At 42.0% G+C, this 24,180-nt stretch overlaps 1 protein-coding gene and 1 long non-coding RNA gene across 3 annotated transcripts; one reads left to right on the plus strand and one right to left on the minus strand.

Annotated features, from left to right (window-relative positions):
* Positions 1-2,680: 2,680 nt before the first annotated feature.
* On the minus strand, positions 2,681-4,854 carry LOC310749298. Its single transcript, XR_014541542.1, has 2 exons — positions 4,311-4,854; positions 2,681-3,425 (listed from the first exon to the last, which is right to left on the minus strand). It is a non-coding gene; the product is annotated as an uncharacterized lncRNA (long non-coding RNA).
* Positions 4,855-5,316: 462 nt separating this feature from the next.
* RAC1 (Rac family small GTPase 1) lies at positions 5,317-23,318 on the plus strand. Of its 2 annotated transcripts, XM_083585924.1 has the most exons (7): positions 5,475-5,876; positions 14,081-14,152; positions 15,021-15,138; positions 18,564-18,620; positions 20,066-20,128; positions 21,348-21,507; positions 21,697-23,318. In XM_083585924.1, the coding sequence occupies exons 1-7, from the start codon at positions 5,842-5,844 to the stop codon at positions 21,825-21,827; spliced, it is 636 nt and encodes a 211-aa protein (XP_083442050.1). In that variant the 5' UTR covers positions 5,475-5,841; the 3' UTR covers positions 21,828-23,318. The 2 variants fall into 2 exon arrangements, with proteins under 2 accessions (XP_083442051.1, XP_083442050.1); XM_083585925.1 differs by lacking the exon at positions 18,564-18,620 and having other exon boundaries at positions 5,317-5,876.
* The last annotated feature ends 862 nt before the right edge of the window (positions 23,319-24,180 follow it).

Raw genomic sequence — 24,180 nt, forward strand, 5'->3', positions numbered from 1 at the left:
CAGATGCGGACGGATTTCAGCTCCCATCAGCCCCAGCCTGCAAGGTCAGCGGTTCTGAATGCTGGGAGCTGTAGTTTAGCGGCATCTGAAGGGCCAAAACAGACCATGGTTTATGGCTAAGCTGTGGAGTTTATAACTTGTTGCTAGAGGGCAGCTCCTGTTCTTGGCAACAGAGGTTGTCTGGGGCTGATGGGAGCTGTGGTGCAGCACCCGGAGGGGTCCACAATTTAGCAGCTCTTGCTCTAGGGCAGGCATAGGCAAACTTGGCCCTCCAGATGTTTTGAGACTACAATTCCCATCATCCCTGACCACTGGTCCTGTTAGCTAGGGATAATCTGGAGGGCCGAGTTTGCCTATGCCTGCTCTAGGACCTTGCCAACAAAGGTCTGTATAGTTAAAGCTATAGTTTTCCCAGTAGTGATGTATGGAAGTGAGAGCTGGACCATAAAGAAGGCTGATCGCTGAAGAATTGATGCTTTTGAATTATGGTGCTGGAGGAGACTCTTGAGAGTCCCATGGACTGCAAGAAGATCAAACGTATCCATTCTTAAGGAAATCAGCCCTGAGTGCTCACTGGAAGGACAGATCCTGAAGCTGAGGCTCCAATACTTTGGCCACCTCACGAGAAGAGAAGACTCCCTGGAAAAGACCCTGATGTTGGGAAAGATTGAGGGCACAAGGAGAAGGGGACGACAGAGGACGAGATGGTTGGACAGTGTTCTCGAAGCTACCAGCATGAGTTTGACCAAACTGCGGGAGGCAGTGGAAGACAGGAGTGCCTGGCATGCTCTGGTCCATGGAGTCACGAAGAGTCGGACACAACTAAAGGACTAAACAACAAGCTCTAGGGTGTGAGCCACTGTATGTGCATGTCCAGTGCCAGATTTACGTATAAGCTAAACAAGATATAGCTTAGGGCCCCACTCCCTTGGGGGCCCCAAAAAAATTTAAAGGAAAAGAACCCTGGATGTACATTTGTTGTTGACAAAGGACAGCTGGACATATAAAGGGCCCCATTACCTTCAGTAGTTTAGGGCCTCATCAAACCTAAATCCAGCCCTGTGTGTGTCATGTGTGCCTTGCTCTTTGGCTGCTTTGTCCAAAGGGCATTACATAGCTTAAATAGTTTTGAGCAGCTACTCAACCAACGTACTGGGAAAGAAAATAATCTCCCAACTATATAAAATCCTCACACAACTGGCTGCCCTTCCTCTCGTTTCATTAAGACTACATTGGGAAAAAGGTTTTGGAGAAGAATTAGAGGAACAGCTCTGGGAACAAATTTGGAATAAACTACCATGTACATCCATCTCATTTGGAACTCGAGAAAATGTGTTAAAGATAGTGCATCACTGGTACATGTGCCCAGACAGATTATACACATCTAACCCTTGCTGTCAGGAATGTAATTTACCTGGCTCTCTAGTGCAGATGTGGTGGTTTTGCCCCAAAATTATTCCCTTTTGGGGAAAAGCTTTTCAAACAATCAAATGGTGAGACAAATCACTACAACCAGCCCCAAATTAGCTATACTATATTATGTTACTTCTCAGATTCGGAACATAACCAATAAAAGACCTCACCCTCCATTTATTAACTGCAGCTAGATTAGTGGCTGGAAAAAACGGGAAAACTTTAAATGCAAATCTTTTTGAAGCCTGGATTTCACAAGTTTGGGACATTGTGCTTGTGGACAAATTAACAATTCAAGAAAGGGAATATTGCTATGGGGGGGGGGTAATCACACCTTCTATACAACATGGTATCCTTTTATGCACTTTGTTAAGACATAGTTTTCACCCTCCATCGACTCATGGAAACTTATGAAGCAACACTTTCATTTTAGTGCCTTTCTTAGAACATCTAAAACTGCAGCTATAACTATCAGCCGCTATTTTTTCTTTCTTTTCTGTACAACTAAGCTGTTTTATAGCCTCAGTACTACAACAGAAAAAATCTATAGAAAATTGACCACAATCCTATAAACACTGATTTTAATACTGTATTTTTTATTGCTGTAACCTACTCTAGGACCTTATGGTAAGGGATAGGATATCCACTAAAAATAACATTTACTTAGGATTAAGTCCCTTTGAATTCAATGGGACTCATTCCCGTGTATTATAATACTGCAGCCTTAATGAATTTAACGAATTATTCTACTATCAAAACATTCAGCTAACATTTCTTTAGTCAGGCAACAATTTTTGCCTGATTTGTATTTTATTTATTTATTTATTTATTATTATTATTCAGATGTGTGGCAAGAAAGTACACTGGTACCTTGGGTTACATACGCTTCAGGTTACAGATGCTTCAGGTTACAGACTCCGCTAACCCAGAAATAATACCTCGGGTTAAGAACTTTGCTTCAGGATGAGAAAAGAAATCGTGCTCTGGCGGAGCAGCGGCAGCGGGAGGCCCCATTAGCTAACGTGGTGCTTCAGGTTAAGAACAGTTTCAGGTTAAGTACGGACCTCCGGAACAAATTAAGTACTTAACCCAAGGTACCACTGTACAGGTTGGAGCTTAAAGAAGATGTTAAAAGAACAGGGCATGGTATCCCGGTCAGGATGGTGAATATTACTCAAGTTATGGGCTACAACCCTCTGCCTACTTATCTGATAGTAAACCTCACTGAAGACAGTGGGAGTAGGAATGTATAACACAGTGCTGCAAGTAGGTTTTAATATTTAATTCTCTTTTTAGCAGTGAAGATGACAACAATTCCAAACAATACTGAACATATTTCAATATAAGCCGACGTGAAAAATAAAAAGGCAGTGTTCCTTGAAAAACTCAACATGATTCCCCTAGCCTTTATAGTCTGTGTCAAATTTTCCAGGATTACATCAGCATGATTATTCTAGCAATCCACACCCACGTACAGGAATCATGCTGTTCTTCTGCCAACATACACATATAAAGTCACATTACACAACTTCTCAAAACTTTTAAATAGACTTCCTCTTTGCATCAGGTAGTTAAAGAACTGTTTGTCCACATTTTGAGAGTATTCAGTATCATTTACGCAGGTACTGTACCGGTTTCGGTTTAGTAACAAACTCAATGTCTAAAGTAAAAAATTAACAGGAAGCAGATTTCCTAAACTTTGTGAGTTGTTTTCCGTGTTTTACAATGGGGCAAAAAGTTAAACAAAAGAAATACAGTCCACTGAGCTATGGGTGAATGGTGGAGCATTTGCTTTGAATGCAGAAAACCCAGGATTGCTTGGGACACAGGGAGAAACCCCTGCCTCAAAACCTAGAAAGCTGCTCTTAGTCAGACAGTACTGAGCTAGATGAACCAATGGATCAGTATGAAGTAGCTTCCTATGTTCTTAGATGTACTCATCATTAGTGAGTCTTCACAACAGAATGACATAAAAATGCACAGGTGTATAGTAATGGTTTCGGAGTGTTGATCTGGGAAAGAAATAACAAAAATAGTTATTGTTGGAAAAGCAAATCTTGCAGATCACAGCTAGAGGACAGCCCCATGCACATCTACTCAGAAGTAAGATCCACTGAGTTCAATGGGACTGGCTTCCAGATAAGGGATTGCAGCCAGGAGAGCAAACTTAACCAGACAGATATGACAGGAGGCAGATACACTGACATCTTTCCTGTGCAAATTAAGCTGTATCACACCTGTTCCTGGTGGTAGGTTGCTGGGGAGGCAGTGTAAACTTTCAGTTTATACACTTCCATTGACTACTGTGGGGTGAATTTTAATCGAAATTGTATTTTTGTTGATGTAAGGGGTGTAAAGAGCTTCAGGGATGGGACCAGTGGATGCAAGAAATTCTGATGCAGCACAACTGTTTATTCATTTGCCCAACACTCCCATCCCCTTTACATACTTTTTTTGGTCCTTTACACTAGTGTAACTTCTTCCAGCAGGGCTTTCCCTCAGCTGGTGCACTTAGATACATCAGGACAAGGCATTTACATAGCTTTAAGGCCAATTTAGCTGTGGGGTGACTAGATCAGGCATAGGCAAACTCACGCCTCCAGATGTTTTGGGATGACAACTCCCATCATCCCTAGCTAACAGGACCAGTGGTCAGGGATGATGGGAATTGTTGTCCCAAAACATCTGGAGGGCCGAGTTTGCCTGTGCCTGAACTAGATTAATAACTCTGCATTTTTTATTAACAAATTTGCATTGACATTAATGCACAACCCTATGTGGTAGAGTATTTTTAATGTACAGGAATACAGAATGCCTCTCTTCCTCAACTCTGATGCCATTTGTCCAGTCTGTTGCTTACAGCATTTATTAATTTTTTTAAAGCACAGGTATCCTACCTTTCAGCTTGCAAGGTCCTCAGAACAGTTTAGCATCCAGAATAAGATAAATTACAGTAAAATCCATGCTGGCTTTTCCTACAGGCTTACAGGGGTTTCTGCCATATTCTGCAATTTAGTGCCCTCCAGATGTTGAACTGTAGTCTGAAGCAACTCGAGGCCATCAGGTTGGGGAAAGCTGCAGCCCTCAAGTAGCATAACTGAATTGTAAGACTTATCACTGCCTCTCCCTGTCCCCCGCACTGCGCCTGTTGAATTTTGACCTGCTAGGATATTGCGAGGATATGGTGGGGAGAGTATTGCACACCTTGAGCTACTTGGTGGGACATAAACATAAAAATAAGTATGTAGTGGTGAAGACAATATTGTTATGGCGAGTCGTTTTTAATCATTTTAATGTACTTTTATGAAAATTGCATGTCATTTTCACTACAACTAAAACCACTTTTTTCCGAGATGGTAAGAGATTCAGATGTGGCGCTTTGCTTAAGGAAATTATCAAAATTTTTATATTAAATATATAATGAGTAGAAAATACATACACTTAAGCATGCATACATATATGCATGCTTTTTCTTTATATATATATATTTATATATATTTATATATATATTTATATATATTTATATATATATTATATATATATATATATATATATATATATATATATATATATATATATATATATATAAAATGGCTACTACGGAGATTGATAGGAAACCGTCCCCGTCCCTGACCCACAGCTCCCCTCGCGCCTTCTGAGTAGGTTAGTAGCACAAAGATGGCGACCCCTCCTCAACCGACGCCAATGTCCGAATCGGCCGGCAGCGGAAATGTCCGAACAGGAGGCGAGCGGGGCAGGGAGGGGGAAAATACTGTCCCGAGGGCGAGGCGCGAGGACGCACACGAAGAGCCGAACGCTGGCAGAACACCGTCGCCCCCTCAACGCCTTCCACCCCCCCCCGAGTCCTTCCGAACATTCCCGAAAGACCGGCAAAACCGAGCGTTTCCGAATGCTGCCGGGAGGGGCGCTCTCCGAATAGTGTCTTTTATAGAAGAACACGACGGCCGACCCCGTCCTACTGACCCGAGTTTCCCCGAAGTCATTCCGAGCGCGCCCGAAACGTGACGCTACTCCCTACCCCGCCCCCCCACCTCCTCTCGCCGTCCAACTTCCGTCGGGGCTTGAGTGAGGCCAGGCCCAGCGAGACATTCCCGAAGGCGGTCCCGCCGATGAGGAGGGAAGAGGGCGAGGCCGCGAGGCCGGATGTGAGCGGAGCGGCCGCTTCCTGTTTCCTCACAGGCTCCGCTCGCCCGCCCCGCGCTTTGGGTGGTGGCCGTTGCTCCGGCGGCGCCGTGACCGTTTTCCCTCAGTCAACTTCCTCTCCTCCCACGGGAAAGAGCCGAGGCCCTTTGGGGATTTCCTCCTCGCTCTCCTCCCCGCCACGACGCCTCGCGGGCTCCTCGGCGAGCAACAGGAACCGGCGGCGACGACGACGACGAAGCAGCAGCAGCAGCAGCAGCCGCCCCGATGCAGGCCATTAAGTGTGTGGTGGTGGGAGACGGGTAAGTCGCCGCGGACCCTGCCCACGGGATAAGAGCCTCCTCCTCTCCCGTCCGGGCCTCCCGCATATTTGGGTTGCCAGGGCCCTCGCCTCCAGCCCCGCGCCTCGGCAGCGGGAGGAAGAAGGGGAAATTCTGACTCAGGCGGGCCTGGATAGCGCAGGCTGAGGGGGCGACTTTTTCCTGCCGAGTGTAGGAGTCGCAGGAGGGGGAAGGTTTGCAGCGGAGTCCAATGGTAGATCTCTGGGATTATGAGAAGGGAATATACTTTTAATATGCCCCCCCAAGAACCCCACGGAAATTGGGGTTTTTTCCTGTGCGCCTCCAAATACATGCGTAAGCACAGCCCCCCACCCCAACATATAAGTCATTTCTGTGCCCCTACCCCCAATACATACACATACACACTCCAGGAAGAATGGGCGTCTTGTGCCAAACCCTAATCTCCACTTGTCTTTCTGTGCCTTTTGGCTATGTGGGGTGGGGGTGGGGCGCTCTCTTCCCTGGACCCGAGCATGTGGAGTTTGGCTCTCCTCCCCACCCCCTGCCAGTCTCTTAATTCTTCAATATAGTTCTGAGTAAACACAACTAGAATCCAGATGTTGCCACAGTGCTCAGTAGGACCTTACTTCCTTGTAAGAACTGTGAGGGTTGTAGCACTAGTCGCCACCGTTTGTCCATGCAAGCTGGGCAGGACTTTGCGCCTGCAGTGATTTTATCCAGCAAGGCTATCTTTACTTCAGGTTAACCCCCCTTAGAACTTAGTTTCATAAATGAGCGTGCGTAACATGCAGAAGTCTTGTGCTACTCCCAAGGAAGTGCATAGGATCACCTCCCAAGTCTGCCAGACCTGGACTGTTGCTTTCCCCTTCTCCTTTCTCCCCTTTACTAGCTGCTCCTAATATTAGGTATTCTTTCAACATGTAGTATGTGGTTAGTCCTGAGGAATTTCAGCACCCACTCTCTGATAATGCTGCTTCTACTAGGATGAAACATAGGGTGCTTCCTGATGTTGGGGTGACTGCTGCTAAGAGCAGCCACTGGCCATTTGCTGTTGAGCAGCTTCTCGACAGAAGTGCCACAGAACTTTAAAGTATTCACTAACTCCAGCAGTAAGGAGAGGGCTGGGCACAGAGGGGAAATGACTACATTGCATCCAGCAGTTCTAGAGGTACCTATACAAAGGGAGGGGTTTCCTTCCATGGGAGGTGTGCTGGCAGCAACTGTGCTCCAAGACTTAAGGGGTCAGCATTTGCTTTTGTAGTAGAGGAAGGTAATCTCTGAAGAAATGCTTATGTACAATGAGACTTTAACATCTGGCTTTGCAAGTTTTGAACTGAGGCAATAATGTTATCTGTGTAGATTCCAGTGAGGTGTAGATTTATTGCAATCATTAGATACGATTATGCTTCCAAAATACAGTGACTAGTCTTGTAGGCTTTGTATGAATTGCTTTTTGCCAGCTGTAGTATTGGTGTCAAACCTCTGCTTTGTTTTGAGGTTAACAAAGGAAACCCACTTCCTAAAATCATTCAGAAGTTGTTCAAGGCTGTGCTACCATGTATATTTTCTAGGTAGTAAATCTCATTGAATGAATTGGCTTGTTCCTAATGTTTGCTCAGAAGTAAGACATGTTGCTTGCTTGGAGCACTTGGGATGAATTTGGTGTAAAGTAAAAAAAAATAAGCATTTATATAACAATGACTTAAGCTAGTAACTTTCTGTCTCTGAAGTCTTCACTTTTCCCAAAACCTTCATACATACATATGGAGGGGTAAGTGATCAACACATTTTTTGAATTTTTCACTAAGTTTAACTTGATACAAATTAACTTGTAGAAAAAGGGTTATTTGGTTGTTGTGTTTTTATATTGTAATTTTGTATTGTGAACTGCCCTGAGTCCGGGTATAGGGCAGTATATAAAATTAATAATAATAAAAAACAAACAAACAAACAGATAAACCTATTCTTCCCTCTAAGAGCAGAAGAGTCCTGCTGGATCAGCCCAAAGGCTTATCTAGGCCAGTATTCTGTTTCCTATGGTGATGAACCAGATGCCTTTTGGAAAGCCCATAAACAGGACATGCAGACAGAAACCCTCTCTGCTGCTGCTGTTCCTCAGCAACTTGGCATACAGATAATATGCTTCTTCTGATCATAGACTTAGAAGATAGCCATTGTGACTAGTAGCCATTGATAGTCTTGTTCTCCTCTTTTCTGCTTTGCCACCAACATAAGATGGCTTCAAATTACCAGGTGGTTTTAACTTTCCACAACTTGTGGTAGTGAATTTCATAGTTTTAACAATGCGCTGTGTGAAGAAGTACTTTATTTCGTGAGTCTTGAGTCTCCCACCATTCAGCTTCTCTGCAATTGAAGTTATGCCTACTTCAGTTTGTGTGTTTATATATTACTTATATAATTCCCTAACAGCCCTGTGAGTAGAATATATATAGAGAGAGAGCTTCTTGGATCAATAGGGATTTAACTCCAGTTTCTACAGTCCTAGTCAAACATAAGGCTTCTCTTGGTTATTGTAGATTACAAAAACTTGGGTACAAGTGTATATATTTAGGTGATCCTACTAGTATTGGATTACACAGTGGTAATGTTTGCTTATTCCATCACATAACAGGTATGAAAATATGTTTATGCACTGATAGTGCTCCATAAAGGTGTCACACACAAAGGAACCCCTTTTTGTTCTCCAAACTGATGTGACACATGGCTTCTGTTATAAAGATTGTGCTAAAATGTATGTGTGTTTCAACTCTCTGGTGTTTTTCAATTATCAAGACAAGGCAGTTTCCATCATTTGTGTGTCTCTTTCCCCCCCTCTTCTAGATGTCAGCTCAGAGGAGCATTGGAGGCTAGCTGGAAAACAAGACTAGTCTTATCCCGTTAGATTTTTTTTTCAAATAGAAACAAAAATCCTGTGTTGTCTATAACTGAGCATTACAACAAATCTGTGTAGCTTCTCTGAGAAGTACAGATAACAGCTCTGCGTATCACCATTGCTATCTCCATGTAATATGATGTGTAGTTTAGTCTTCAGATTACAAATAAATCTGAAGATTCTTGTAAAATAACGGATGAAATATAATTCAAAGTATATGTATGAGGGCTGAAAGTCTAAAGATTGATGATAGCTCAGTAATTAGTTGAGCTTGATAGTAAGCCAGTCATTTTACCTGTCCGAGGAGATTACTTGGAACCCGTGTTAGAAACTGAGATAGAAAAGCTAGGAGCCAAATGGCTTCTGGGACCTGGGTTGTGGGTGCCAAAACAGAATGTCTAGTTGCTATGGGGGGGCGTTGTCAGCAACACTTTTTATTTATTATTTTGATAAGCATGAAGTAATATGCAATTCACATAAGTGACACATTGTTAATATCACTTTTTTATTAGAAATTGTTGATAAATGTTTAATTTGGTGTTTACAATAAAAATATTGGTACCATACTCCAGTTTTCAAAACACTACACTTTATTGTTAAACTCTTTAACATATTGTCTATGCTTAACATATACTTTGAGGCTTCAAAGCACATACTTTTCAGTAATCCTTGGAGAATGTGGATTATCTAGGCCCATTCTAGGTTGGATTTTGGCGCTGAAACAGCCTTGATTGCCCTGATTGGGGGAATATGACCCTGTTGATTCACCTTGATCTCATGTTGACTTTTGGTACCATCAACAATGTTTGTCGCCCAGGAGCAGTGTGGTGAGGTGGGAGTTGGAGGCATAGTGTTATGGTGGTTATGCTCATACCTACAATTCCACTACCACCCAACAGCATTTCTCTGACTTCTCAATGCATAGGATCTCCTACTTGCTTGTTCTGCCTCTTCCTTTGAACATAGACAGAGAAACCTTTAGTATTATTTTTAACCTCTCTTGCAAGCCTGAGCGCATTCTGAACTTTGGCCACCTGGCCTCCCCCAACTGTTGGTTACGCATGTATACACATCCTTAATGATATTTCCCCTTTCTTTCATTTCTTATGCATGCCCTTCTGAAATCTCAGCTCATCTGTATGCTCCTTATGTAGCCGCACCAGTTTTTTTAGATACCTCCCGCTTTTCTTTCTTGTTGGAATTGTCTGCATTCAGTATTGCATCTTTAAGAAACTCACATCTTGGACTCCTCTTTGAGTATTTCTGACCATGATATATCAACCAGTAGTTTCTTAAGCTTTTTGAAATTGGCCTTCTTAAATTCCAGAATATATGTCCAACTATACTCTGCTTTCCCTTTCCTCTGTATCATGAAACCCAAGAGGACATAATCACTTCCTCCAGTGTTCCTAGTACTTCCACTTTATCAATCAGTTCCTCCCTGTTGGTGAGGAATAGGTCCAAGATAGATGACCCCCTTGTTGCTTCTTCCAATGAAATGGTCATTGAGGAAATGGAGAAATTTGGTGGACTTAACATTCTTGACCGAGTTTTAATCCCAACAGATGTCAGGGTAGTTGAAGTCTCCCGTGACTACTGTATCTTTCATTTTTGAATGTTTGGTAATCTGCTGTAGAAAAGCATCATCCAAGTCTTCAGTCTGGCTTGAAGGCCTATAGCAGACACAGTAAGGCCACTGTTGTTTCCCTCTCCTACGATTTTTACCCATATACTCTCAATTTGCCTTCCATGTTACAAGTCATGGATCTCTTCACAAGTGTACATTTCCTTTACCTATAATGCTGCTACTCCTCCCTTCCTGTTTGGTCTATTCCTTTTGAATAGGTTATTCATTCTGAATGTAGGTATAGGCATGTAACAGTTTCTTGGTGAGAATTGGGATGGTGTGGAAAGATGGGTGGATTTGGATAGGAGTAGTTAGGAGAGTATGCAGAAATCCTGATTACTGACACCAGAAGTTCCATTTCTGTTTTTTTGAGTTCTGAGGCTCTATTCTCCAACAATAAGAGCTTACAAGTTAAATATGAAAGTGAAATTTTCAGGAAGCTGTATATTCCTACCAATTTTCCATACTGTGCCATAGTCACAAAGCTTTTTCATACCATCCATTGGCTCATTGGAAGAAAAATGACTTAATGTATGTAACCCATGTACAAACGTCTTGTTATAATAATATTACTATCAAGAGGCTAATATTTTACAGTGAAATATTTTGTTTTAGGACTAACTTGTGACACACAACACAGTTCACTTGAGGGTATTTGAATAAACCATATTATGGTAATAAAAAAGTGCATGTAAAAGTTTTGTTTTGTTTTTAAATCTGGGGAATATTTTTTTTAAACAAAACTAGAAAGTTATTGCAGAGTAGGAAGGAAATGCTATCTTTATTTAAAACTTTCTAATCATGCCATCAAATTATTAATTTGGTTAGTGCAAGTAGGTCAGGCAGAGCATAGCTGAAACAATGCTCACCTAACTTACAACTTTCTGACTTAATTTTATGCTTTAAAAAGTTGCACATCTAGCACATACATTTTTCCATAGAGAGGAGTTGGGTTTACTGAGGCTATTCAAAGCTTTACATGTACAGTACTTGAATTGAGTGAATCATTACGAAGTCTAAGGAGATGAAACCTTCATTTTGGAGTGGAATATCTGCAGAACTGATTCATAGGGCAAAGAGCCAGCAAACTGAGAAGGCAGGAAGCCTAGAACTGAAGAACTGTAGAGCTGAGGCCGGTGGGACCTGTTTGTTCTTGTTGGCATCTCCTTATTAGTTTTAGCAGAATTGCCTGATGTGCTTATAGAGCCATGGCAGAGGCAGCTCTTGATCCTTCTGTGCTAGACTTGAAATCTTTCACCACTTCTTTCCAAAAAGTGTTAGAGTGGTTTTGTGCTGCTTCTTCAAATTAAGCCATGGTTTAAAATAAACTGGTTTAATATGACATGCAGATCAACTATTATGCATTCAGATTCCTGTGTTTTCTTGATAATAAAATTCAGGCTTTTCTGCCACACTCCCCAACCCTGAAATATATCTGGGCTATGTGGTACTGTCTTAGCTAAAATCAAATTTGTGCACATTTGTGTGTGAATATATGCTACCTTACTGGTATTGGTCTCAAGGCACTGGACCAGCTCAGGTACTACTTCACTCTTAGTGTTGTATGCGTGCTCTTTCCCGGCTGCTCCTTCCTGATTCTTTGCTGTTGTGGGGAGAAATTAATAAATAAACCAGAGACTACTTTAATGTGGCATCTCTCTGATCTCAGAGGATGATACCTGAGATTCTGCATTCACATAAATGAAATGGTGAGATCCCGCCATTGATTTACTTTGCCCTGTGGCAAGGGATCTTTCTTGGATACAGCTCTGAGGTGAACTATTGTCTGGATAGGTCTGCTATATTCCAAGCTTTGAAATGTGTGCAGCAGGCTATTCAAGGAGTGCTAAGATACATAACCACACCTGGCAATGCCTGATTTCTCCACAAATGTCTATTATGCTTTGTGCTTACACAGTGACTTTCATCTTCAGAGCACTTTGCAAACACTAGTAATTGCAAAGCAATTGCCTCACCACTCAAGTTAAGAAAGCTGAAGAGACTGTGACCTGGAGCTGGGATTGCAAGTTGAAAAGTTCTTCTAGTATTAAATTTAAATGGTTAAACTGTCTTCTGAAAGTTTAACAGTTGTTCAAACTGGGCTAGCATGTCACTGAATACCAGTTGCAGGTGGGGGTGAGATAATAGTGCAGGAGAGTTAATGCTTTCATGTTCTGCCTGTGGGCTTTCTAGAGCCCTCTTGTTGAGGGGAACGCTGCTGAACTAGAAGAACCTTTAGTCTGATCTAGCAGGATGTGTATGTTCCCTCTTTCTTATAAATCTGAAGTTTTTAAAGAAACAAACAAAGCTAGAAGAAACAGGAGGAAGGAGCAATAGCCAGTGCATTTCAGAAGACAGTTTAACAATTTAAATTCACCATTAAATATCACCATTGCCAAATCGGGAGCCAAAACATTAGAGAACTAAGCTGTTCGAAAACCAAGGTACAACTGTATTGGTTTAATAAGACTCAAAATTAACCCCGGAAGTCTTAAATTACATTTAAACCAAGAACATAGAGGCTTAGAACAAGCAACAATCCTAAACTAACTTTAAATTGTGGTTTAAAATCTTTGCTTTTTCCATACCTGGTAACCATAGTTTCCTGGTCTAGATGTTACCTGAAGATTACCTGGCCATGTAAAGTATGAAGAAGTGATAATGTTTGGGAAAATACATGGATGGAGCACACACATCTGCTTCCCCAACATGAGGCTTGTTAACTATTATTTGATGACCAAAATTCAGATATACCATATAGAGAGATGTTTACAATGCCATTAAGCTGCAGCTGCACAGGTTATAGCCAGAAATTGGAAAGTTGTAGATCAGGGGTAGGCAACCTAAGGCCCATGGGCCACAAGCGACCCACGGGAGTCATTCAACTGGCCCCCGAGCCGCCCGCTCAGTGAGTCCCCGTGTGCTGTGCTAAACTGGCGCAGCACGGGAACTTTCTTCCGCAGTGCCGGAAATCGCCGGCGTGCACACACAATCCAGCCCACAGATGAATCTGCACCGGTGAACCGGCCCAGGCGAGGTAAACCTTGCCGACCCCTGCTGAAGATGGAGGAACATGTCAATAATGGAAAATTTTAATAGGGGAATAAACTGTAATGGGAAGATTAACAGAGCAAAGATTGAATGAGACAAACAAACGTGGAAGATAATTTCATGTGGTGGTACAGATTCATTCTCTAATCAAGAACTAGTGAAATTGGGACCTCAACACCAACTTCACAAAAACAGTTATGGAGAAACTTGATAGGTTGAGATGATGATGATGATTTTATTATTTGTACCCCACCCATCTGACTGGGTTGCCCCAGTCACTGTGGGTGGATTCCAACAAATATAAAAGCAAAATAAAACATCAAACATTAAAAACTTCCCTGAACAGGGCTGCCTTCAGATGTCTTCTAAAAGTCAGATATTTATTTCCTTGACATCTGATGGGAGGGTGTTCCACATGGCAGGTGCCATACTGAGAAGGCCCTCGGAGCTAGTTCCCTGTAGCTTCACTTTGCATTCTGAGGGAACCACCAGAAGGCCCTCGGAGCTGGATCTCAGTGTCTAAACCAGAGATGAAACAATGCACTTCTCTTCACATTTCCCCTATATATTATGAAAATAAAGATTATCATGTGAATGGGCTCTTATCAGGACTTTTTCTTTCTCTCTTAACAGTGCTGTAGGTAAAACATGCCTACTCATCAGTTATACAACCAATGCATTTCCTGGAGAATATATACCCACTGTGTAAGTATTTCCTTTTGTATCATTAGCACTTTTTCATGTCCAAAGGGCTGTAGAGCACTTGACTTGCCTCTTTTTACAATAGTGAAGTGAGGTAGGTTGAGCTGAAGGAAATTGTATCCAAGGATACCCAATGAGCTTGGTAGCTGATCATGAGTTGGACTTGCATCTCTGACCACTGGTTCACAGCCATAAACACACAGCTAATTGTTCAAACCTTGTAAGCAGCAGTCTGTGACACCCGTGTGCTTTGAATTAGTTGGCTCCTACCTGTGCATGTTACATGTCAAAAAGTCATGTATATGTCAGAAGAAAAGGTGTGTTTACCTCAGTCATATTATATGTCTGAAAGGGTGTATTTGCCAGAGGCTGAGGGATATGCATAGGTGATTGAAAATGTGTCTGGCCCTTTGTAACCAGAGAAACAACCCTTTAAATAGGATTTCAGTCCTACTGTCTACAAACAAGGGAGTAGTGTTATGCTTGCCTGCCTGCGAAAAGCTAGCATATCTGGAAAAAAGTTATTTTCATGCAATATTAAAAAGCATGCAAGGTATAGGATTTGGGGGAAGCTACATTGACTGAAGCAAATAAGGACTGTAGAAGAGCAAAGTCATGGACTTACATAAATCCCATTTGCTGTAATGAGGCTTGCTCAGGAGTCGTTCCTAGTGGATTAAACCTCATGTGACAAAACATTTTAAAGTGTTTTATATATGTGAAATACACATACGTGGCACCTAAAACTAAGTGGAGAAGGTGCCATGCAAATCCCTTTAGGTGATAATCCTGCTCTAAAGTGACAGCAGTGTGATGCACAGAGGGATAGGGTTTAAAGAAAATACACTAACTTTCCCCCCTCACTCCGTAGCTTCGACAATTATTCTGCCAATGTGATGGTTGATGGAAAGCCAGTCAATCTGGGCTTGTGGGATACAGCTGGACAAGAGGACTATGACAGACTACGCCCGTTATCTTACCCGCAGACAGTAAGCTTTTATAGTGGATGATTTGACGTGTGTGTGTGTGTGTGTGTGTGTGTGTGTGTGTGTGTCTAATTGCAGGCTTGCAGAAGATTAAGGATGCTTTCACTTTGAGTGTAAAATGTGCTGAACCAACATGCCAAGACACTTAACAAACTGCACAGGGACTATGGTGAAGCCTGCATTAATCCTTGCTAGTCTAAGCAGGGGCTAGTAGCAGCTATGTGAGAAGCAGAGTTCAAAAGAACAATTGTTGAGCAAACTCTTCCCATTAATTGGTGTCTGTCTCTTGGTAACTTTCTGATCAGTTCTAATTTACCGCTGCAATCCCAAGCCAGCTGTGTTAGACACTGGCAGCTGAAGAAATCTGACTGAGCTCCTGGAAACGCCTCTTGTGTAAGTTCACGTCAAGAGCATTTTCAGGTGTAATGTCTTGCACAGCCAGTTGAGCAGGTGGTACCGGATCATCATGTCTGAACAACAACATGCCTTTACAAATTTCTTTCACAGGTTTTTTTCAGACATGATCTCGTGCTGCCAGCCAAACATGAAAGTAACTTCATCTTTACTTGGCTGTGCAGCATTACCATGTCTGAAGCCATCCTGATGTAATTCTTGTGCATAAGCTTTTACTTCTGCATGATGACTCATTTGTTTCTATGGGGCTTGTGAAGGTGAGCTTCCGGTGGGTGTCAGAATCTCTAATCCTTAATAAGCAGGTTCTGTAATTGCAAACTCCTTAATGCAAAAGCTTTCTGCCTCCTTACTGCTATTTAACCACTGTTGCTAATGTTACATTTTTAACATGCTCTAAAATGTTTAGCTTGCTCGTCTTGTGGAGTTGTTGCTCTGCTGCTCCCATTTTTTTTAGAATGGAATTTGAGACCGCAATAGTAGTTTCCCTCCAGAACAATCCATTCCTTCCTTTGGCTGAGCTCGTCGTTCAAGTTTCTGATTTAGCACAGTATCCATTGGATCTCAAGGCTGAACGGCATTGACGAAATAGTTACAGTGAATCTGTGCTGTGCTTAGAATATTCCAGAACAACGCCACTGTTAAATAATCTAGGGTACAAAATAGTTTCATCAGCAAGGCCCTTGATGGGAGGTCAGCAACCCGGCTAAAAAGCAGCCTTTGTTCATTCTTGCTGTTCAGGCACAGTCTGACACTATCATCGCTAAGCACTGATGTTCAGCTTTTCACTGGGGGCAAGAGATGAATTGTGACACAGGGGCTCATTTAAATGAAAATGTGAGCAAGGCTATAGCTCTGAAATGAGTAGATCTGGATGGCAGTAGTAGGGGCAAAATGTATTGACAGCACTGGGCATGAAATATATTGGCAGCCTCCTTGCGTGTTGCCTTCTGAATTGCTCTTGTGCTGCCATTTGTCCGTTCCTGCTGTTGGGGGCAGGGAGTCCAGAATGAATGATGAGCGACTACTGTATCTCAGCTCTTCCAAAATCCACTTCCCCAAAGATACTAATTACAAAGGTTAATTCCTTGTTCTTAGATAGCATTTGTTTTTCTCTTATATGATAGGTTAAGATTGGTTTGATTTCAAGTGAAGAATTTATTGTTTAATGAATTGGGTTATAACAAAACTTTATTGCACATAGATAAAATCAAAAATTAAATAAAACCACACCCATAATAAAAGCAAACAAGCAACAGAACAGGGAGTATATAAGTAATCTGTTTGTAAACACATCCCAATACATAGGGACATTTTGATGGGTAACCACATTTGCTGCATTAAATTTTGAACTTGCGTTCTCTGCAGCTCCAGCAAATCTTGCAGCTCTGAATGGAACATATTGCTCTCTGTTAGACAGGAAGCAAATAATTTCCCCTAAATCTTCAGTAATGGCCAAACCTACAGTGGTTCACTGAATTTCTTCCCGATTGTTTTTTTGGTTTACAGTTTTGCCCTGTGCATAGACTGAGAGTGAAAGTCTCCTTTCTTCATCTCATTCATGCTGTGGAATTGTCACTGATTGTGGAACACAAGTTGAGCAAGAGCACCCTCTGCTCCTTATGGCTCAGCAGAAATTCAAACAGAGACTTCTCAAGTCATAAGAACAGCTTTTAAAATGAATAGATAATGGTTCACGGACTTCAGAGAAAGGGAGCAGAGCTTTTCCCTAGTGCTTTCAATTAATGCAAAAAATTAACTCTTGCCATCCAAGAAAGAAAAAAAAATGCCAAGCTCTTAGTACTGTGACCTTTCCCAGCTTGGTTCATGAACTACTTTACATTTCTGAAAAAATCAGATTTTGTTCCTTGTATCTGCTCATGTGCTCTGTGAAACAGCAAAATAGGGCCTTTTCTTTTCAGGGCTTGAGACTAAGGGGCTGGCAATACATTCTCATTGGCTATATTGCTGCTTCCAAGAGAGCTGCCGGAAAAGCCAGAAGGAAAACAAAAAGGGGTTCTTTGTTCCAAGAGAGACTCCAGAGTGCAGAGTGACTCATCTGGGGCAACCACAAAATCATGAGGAAGAAGCACACCTCAAGCGTGCAGCTGAGTTGCTGTGTTAAGCCTTGATGAAAAGAGATCAGCGACTGTAGTGTCCAAGTGTCTGTCCTACTTGGATTTGCTGGCTTGTCCTCCTCTGTTAATAGGCCAGATGCAAATTAAAGATGAATGAAGTGCTATAGCACCTAGAGAACAAATCATCTTTCCAAGGATAACGTTGCCAAAAGACTTGGATATTGCAAACCTAAATCACCTTTCCGTGCTTTGAAACCAAAATATTTAGCTACTTTCCAGACATGCTCATGCAAATACACACTTGGAAGTTCAAGGAAGGGCATTGCAATGCTTTGGGCCAAATGTGATGACGCCTATAACATCGTGTGCCTCTAGCAATTGGCAGAGCTTTCCTATTGCAATTAAGACAGATTTCTTAGAAAGTTCTGCAAATGCACCATTTTATAATAAATTCTCAATATCCTTATTGGGGGCCCATGATTTCAGTAGAACTTAATTTCCAAGTAAAGCATGCTTAATGTTGTTGCGCTTGGAGTTACATGTTCAGTTGACCTGCAAAGGCGATCATTCCTGGCAGTGCCCAAGCTCAGAAAACATGTATCTGTGGGGGGCATGCCCAAAGGCTTCTTTGCATCAAAAAATTAACTCCCCTGAAAATCAATAGAAACATTTTTTTAAAAAACTCAACCTCTTCACATATAGAAAAGAACTCAGCTTAGAACAGTTCAGAAAAACCAGCTTCCTTCAGGTAAAGGAGAGATTATTGATTTTTATATAGAGGAAGATTTCATTCGCGGTTCACTCACATCCAATTCTGACATAGTACATCCCCATGAGGACTGTATTATGTTGACATTACAGGAGTGAAAAATGATGAGCAAAGGGCTTATTTTTCTTTTAAGTCTCTCCTAATCTTAAGTTGTTTCATGCTATTACTAGGTTGAAGGAACGAATGGTAAGGAATTAACTCCCAGGGTGAAACGTCAACCGTTCTGCGTATGTAAAACTTTCAACCATTATGCTCCAAGCTCTTTCATCTTCTTTTGCTGCTTCTCCTGCTGCCATAATACTGGCTCCCCATATTTTGGTGTCCCTATCCACCTTACAGTCCCAAACATCCTTTGAATTTCTGCTTCTCTTAAAAGTAAACGTGTTATTTAACAAACCACAGCTGTCGCATCAGACCAGACTCTTATTGTACCAAGGACATTTACTTCAAAAGGCTTCAGCTAGTCCTTTTTCCTGAATGGGAAAACCACGGAGTGTCTGGGATTGGTGGAAGGCGAAAAGGACAAGAGGCACTTCGGTATCTGGCAAGCTGGAGGAGCTGCAGAGGGGCTATGGGAGCACATGAGTTTACAGCACTGCTCTTCACTAGGTGTCCTGCTGCATGGATAATTATTGTTGCAAGCGCTAAACTCTGGAGGAGTCAAGGTGCTGACCTAACAGCCTGGAGCTGCAACCCAATCAACTAACACTCCAAAGGGCCTCTGATTCTTTGGTGGCCAAGTTGTTACCTGTACGTGGGGTAAACTGGAAGGGTGTGTGAAGGAGGCTAGAGCAGAAAATAGGACTTTCCCAATGTGAAGAGTTAAGCAGGCGCTTGCAAATGGAACTTGGGTGCGCAAGACTTGTTGGGAATGAATGACAGCTGACCACCACTTTAGCTTGTGTAAAACTGTCCCCATTAGCTTCTAAGACTAGCAGCCTTATATCAGCAGAGACCTACTTAAGGGCGAGGTATACTAACTGCTGCATCCTAAGATGTTATGTTATCCTGAATTTGAGTGCCAGGAATTTCAGAGCACTTGGAGCAATGAGGCAGGGTTGGTCTATTACACAAATGGCTGCTCTTGTCCGTTTCTTGAAATAGGCAGTGCCTCTGTTCTAGGTAAGTCACCAGCCCCCAACTTCCCCTGGTCTGTAAGAGAAGAACTGGGTTAGTAATAGTAAAATTGAAGATGCAGCCTCAAATATACTTGCTAGGAAGTAAGTCCTCATGAACTCTGGGGTGTATTTCTAGGAAAGCATATTTAAATATTATGCTCCTAAGCAGCATAAAAGAGGCATATTGTATTTCCAGTTTGTGGCCAGATTATTGGGATTAGAGGAAACAGCAACAATTCCCCCAGGAGATTCCTAAAGTAGTGAGCCAAATGATGTGAGTGCATAAATTAATAGGTTAGAAGGTAACTGAGATACAGGGTTAGGATTCAGGTTGTTAAGTTCTTCCAGGATTTTCTTGTGTTTTAATATTGCATTGCAGCTTTAACTGGAAAGAAAAAAGAGGTTTTGGGCCTCCTGTGCTGCTGGCTCAGCTTGCTGTCCATTAGCAACTGGAAATGTCCACGAGTGGAACTAGAAGTCTGATTATACGGCAAACTCGTTATATCTGGAAAGTAACCACCAGAGACTAAGATTCTTAAAATGCTGTTTTTCAGGATGTGTTCTTAATTTGCTTTTCACTTGTGAGTCCTGCATCGTTTGAAAATGTCCGTGCAAAGGTGAGTGAAAAACATTTGTCTTTTCTTCCCTTGGGAGATTTCCCACAAATTTTTAACCTTCATTATTTGACAGCAGTAAAATAAATTAGTGGTTTGGTTTGTTTGTTTCTGTTTTGTTTGTTTTTAATAAAGTCTTCAAATTAAAAGTGCAAGAGTGTTCGTTTCTAAAAGGAATATTTCAGGTTGAATATACATAACTGCTATTTTAAACATAAGTGGTTGGATTTTGTTTGTTATTAGTTCTGCAGCATTTGAGAACTATTTTTATTTTTATTTTTTGAAAATAAAATATGAATGCCCGAAGTGTCAGAATGCCAAATTTTGATACTTTGGGCTGCTGTCATTTGAAAGGCAACTGGAATGCAATAATCACTTTTTCATCTGCAAAAATCATGTTGGTAGTTCCATATATTATTCTTATTCTTATTATAAAACAAAATTGGTATCAACCCCCCTGCCATTTTGTGTTAACATCAAATGTGGAAGTTTATGGCAAACCTCATTTTGGGTAAGATATAGTAAAGCTAATAGTCAAGATTGTTGGATGATGCAGCTACCTCCTCAGAGTGTTTCTGGCTTTTGGAACAAAAACCCTTTGAGAGAATTGCTGGGTAGCCATTCTACCTGAATGCAGCAGGATGAGAGAGAGACCTACACAGCTCTCACCCATCAGCTTGGCTGGAACCAACTGTCATTTGGCTTCTCTCCCTGAACTGTGTCCTTATTTTGTTATCCCCCTGGGGGACATCGATTGTGCTGTAAAATTTATTTTGTAAAAATAATAATAATAGTGCCAGTCCTCTTTGTTTTTCCAGTCCCCCCTCCATTCCTTTTGTATCATGTCTGTCTGGTTGTAAGCTACAGGCAGGATCTATGCTTCATCCTAGAAAACGTCAAGTGCGTTATAAATAAAACTAGCTGTTCCTGACTGGCGGATTGGGTCTCAGAGCTGTTCTAGCTGACGAAAGGGAAAGGCTGGGTCCTGGAACTGTTCTGCTCTGTTTTGGGGGCTTCTGCTTAGAAGTAGAGGGGGTGGCTCTTAAGCTTGTTGAATGCATTGGAGACTCATCATTTGGTATACAGTTCGTCATGCCTAATACTTGCAGACAAATGATGTGAATTTCTACCCAACGAATACCTGTATTTTTGTTTTATATTCTTAATATGCATGCTCTGTCTGCATATGCAGAGAAGCTAATTGCCCCCTTTTTCCTTCCAGTGGTATCCAGAAGTGCGACACCATTGCCCTAACACTCCCATCATCCTAGTGGGAACCAAACTTGACCTCCGAGATGACAAAGACACCATTGAAAAGCTGAAGGAGAAGAAACTGACTCCCATCACCTACCCACAAGGCCTTGCCATGGCAAAAGAGATTGGTAGGGCTTTGATCTAGCTGTGTGAGCGCTGATAGTTCTTGTAGAACCTAAATTCAGCTGAAGGGCTGTGGAATTTGGGTCTCAGTGGGCGGGGGACGGACTTCAGCCTCCATTTTGACTTGCTATTCCTTGGGGTTGGGGTGTTTGGATTTCTAAGTAGCTCAGATTTGTTCTGTTTTTTTCCTGCAGGTGCGGTAAAATACCTAGAATGCTCAGCACTTACACAGCGAGGCCTCAAGACAGTCTTTGACGAAGCTATTCGAGCAGTTCTCTGCCCCCCTCCTGTAAAGAAGAGGAAGAGAAAATGTCTGCTACTCTAATGCAGCCCCCAGTCCCAGCCCCTTCCTCAGAACCTTCTGTGCTTTGCTTGGAACAATGGAGCATTCACAACAATGCCAAGTTCTTCTGTTAAAAAAGATTAGTTCTCTTACATCAAAATTTTTGAACCAATCATCACTATCTCTTTCCCCTTTGTTTAAAAAGTTAGATTTTGTTTTTCTTCTACTAAAGATATCCTTTTTTTTAAAAAAAAGACAAACCTATATAAAGCCTTATTTTCCCAAGTCCCTTTGCTCAGATTAATCGAGTGTTGCCAAATTACCTGCTCATCTATGTTGTATTGTTGTGCTTTGTAGATGGAGCACGAAACCTGTTTGTTTTTTTTTAAGACAAACAGGTGTCTTTAAAGATACTAATGTTTTATTAGGAATTGCAAAACTTTATAGGTTTCCCTTCCGATATCCTATTGGTAGGAAAATGCTGCTGTTTAATACACTCATCCAACTGATGGTCTTAGTATCTTTCTTTCATGCCTGAACTACCGCAATAATTGACAGCATACAGATTCCCTCTTTTTTAAATTAAAAAAAAAAGTTTTCCTGTTTGTTAAGGACTGTGATTTAATCTTTTCCTTGAAATGTATTGTCTTCCTTGAGAGCAGTATATTGCTTTGATTGGTGAAAGATGCCTGGATTGGTCAAGGGAAACTGCCCAACAGTATTTTGACACTGTAAAGATCAATTTACACTACATTGTCCACAAGTTGGTTAAACTCAGTGGATTTCTCTCTTGTCTAATAAAACCAGTAAACTGAAACCCTCTGTTGCAACTAAGCAGTAACTGAAGGGGGAAGGTTGGTATTTTTTTATGGATCACTTGTTTGCATTTTCCAGTGCCGCATTCATTTTGCTACAATTTTGAACTGGTCATTCCCTCACATGTTCTTGCTAGATGCTTTATTGTAGAATCTTCTTCCTGAGCAATATAACTTGTATTTTAAAACCTTTCTGATATATTTGCATTTTTTTGTAGTTTAGATATATTCAAGCATAGCCTTGTTTCTGTTTTCCCCCTCTTCTCCTGTCATAATAGTATACATGCTTTTTTGAAAGGCTTCCTTTAGTCTTCAGGTGACTTGATGTAAAAATCATGTTCAGCAGATTTACCACTTCTAGTACTTTTTTTATATTTCACACCACCTTAATCACCTTCCTTTAATGTCACCATTTGCCAGGTAACCTGATGCTGTAATTTTACTAATGCTGACATCGCCCTTTCGACCTCGCCTCCTGTTGATTGATCTAGTAATGGCAGTTGGTATGTGAGGTTCTGTAACCTAGTGCTAACCATGTTCCATACATCCCAGATGCTGGCAAGAACACAACATTGAGCTACAACCTTTCAACTACTAGAACAAAAAAAATAAAAATAAATGGAGTTTGCAAGATTGTGAAGTTTTTACATTGATCTTTTTGGTAATGCAATTTAGCAGTATGTTTTGCATGTATGACTTAATAAATTTCTTGAATCACGCTGGTGGTCGAGCTTGAATTTGTGAGCTGAATTCATATATTGCAGAGGTTTTCAACTTTTCTGAGTCCACAGCTCCCTTGACTACCTTCTTTTTGCGGCACCCCTGTGAGGCTCAGGGGCCCAGTTATGTCACCCCTCTCCTGCAGAGCTGGCAGCCTCTCACCCTTTTTCAAACACCCTCCCTTGTGGAGTGTTCCTTCAGCCTCCTCTCCTCTCCCCTCCACTTGGGAGTCCTCTGGGCAGCCACTGCTGCTTCCCCCCCCCCCAAGAGGTGCCTCCTCTCACTGCCCCACAGGGGCCTGGGACTTGTCTGTCCATTCCCTACAGAGTAAGGGCTGGCAGACTGGCTTGCTTCCTCCAAGGCCACATCAGCTCCTGGCAACCAGCACCTCCTGGCCAGCCCCAGAGGCACCATTTGCCTGCCAAGGTTTGTAGGCAGCTGCAACAAATGGCTGTGCAAGCCTTTGGGAGGCAGAGACACAAGGCATCAGAGAAGGGAGGGAAGGAAAGGGACAGAGGTCAAGGTTTCCCACAGCACCCCTGACCACCATTCAAGGCACTCCAGGGTGCCACAGCACACTGGTTGAAAACCACTGAGAGACACAGATGGATTAGTTGACCCAGACTGGGCAAAAGCCCTGCAGCGCGAAGGGTGATACAACTGCCATTTTCCAGTCTGGCTGTTGTGTGCATGCAACTGGGTTGGCTTCTGGGTGAGTTGTGACTTTGCTACCTATTGGTACATTCCATCCATATGGAAAGTTTGGTTTTAGTCATGCTTGCGTTGGAGTGTTTAGAAAGCCCACCATTTTAACCTTTGTGGTTTGTGAACTGGGACAGTATTTGTGATCACAGGATTCC

The sequence above is a fragment of the Podarcis filfolensis genome, assembly GCF_964270895.1.
Source record: "Podarcis filfolensis genome assembly, chromosome: 14".
NCBI classification, from domain to species: Eukaryota; Metazoa; Chordata; class Lepidosauria; order Squamata; family Lacertidae; genus Podarcis; species Podarcis filfolensis.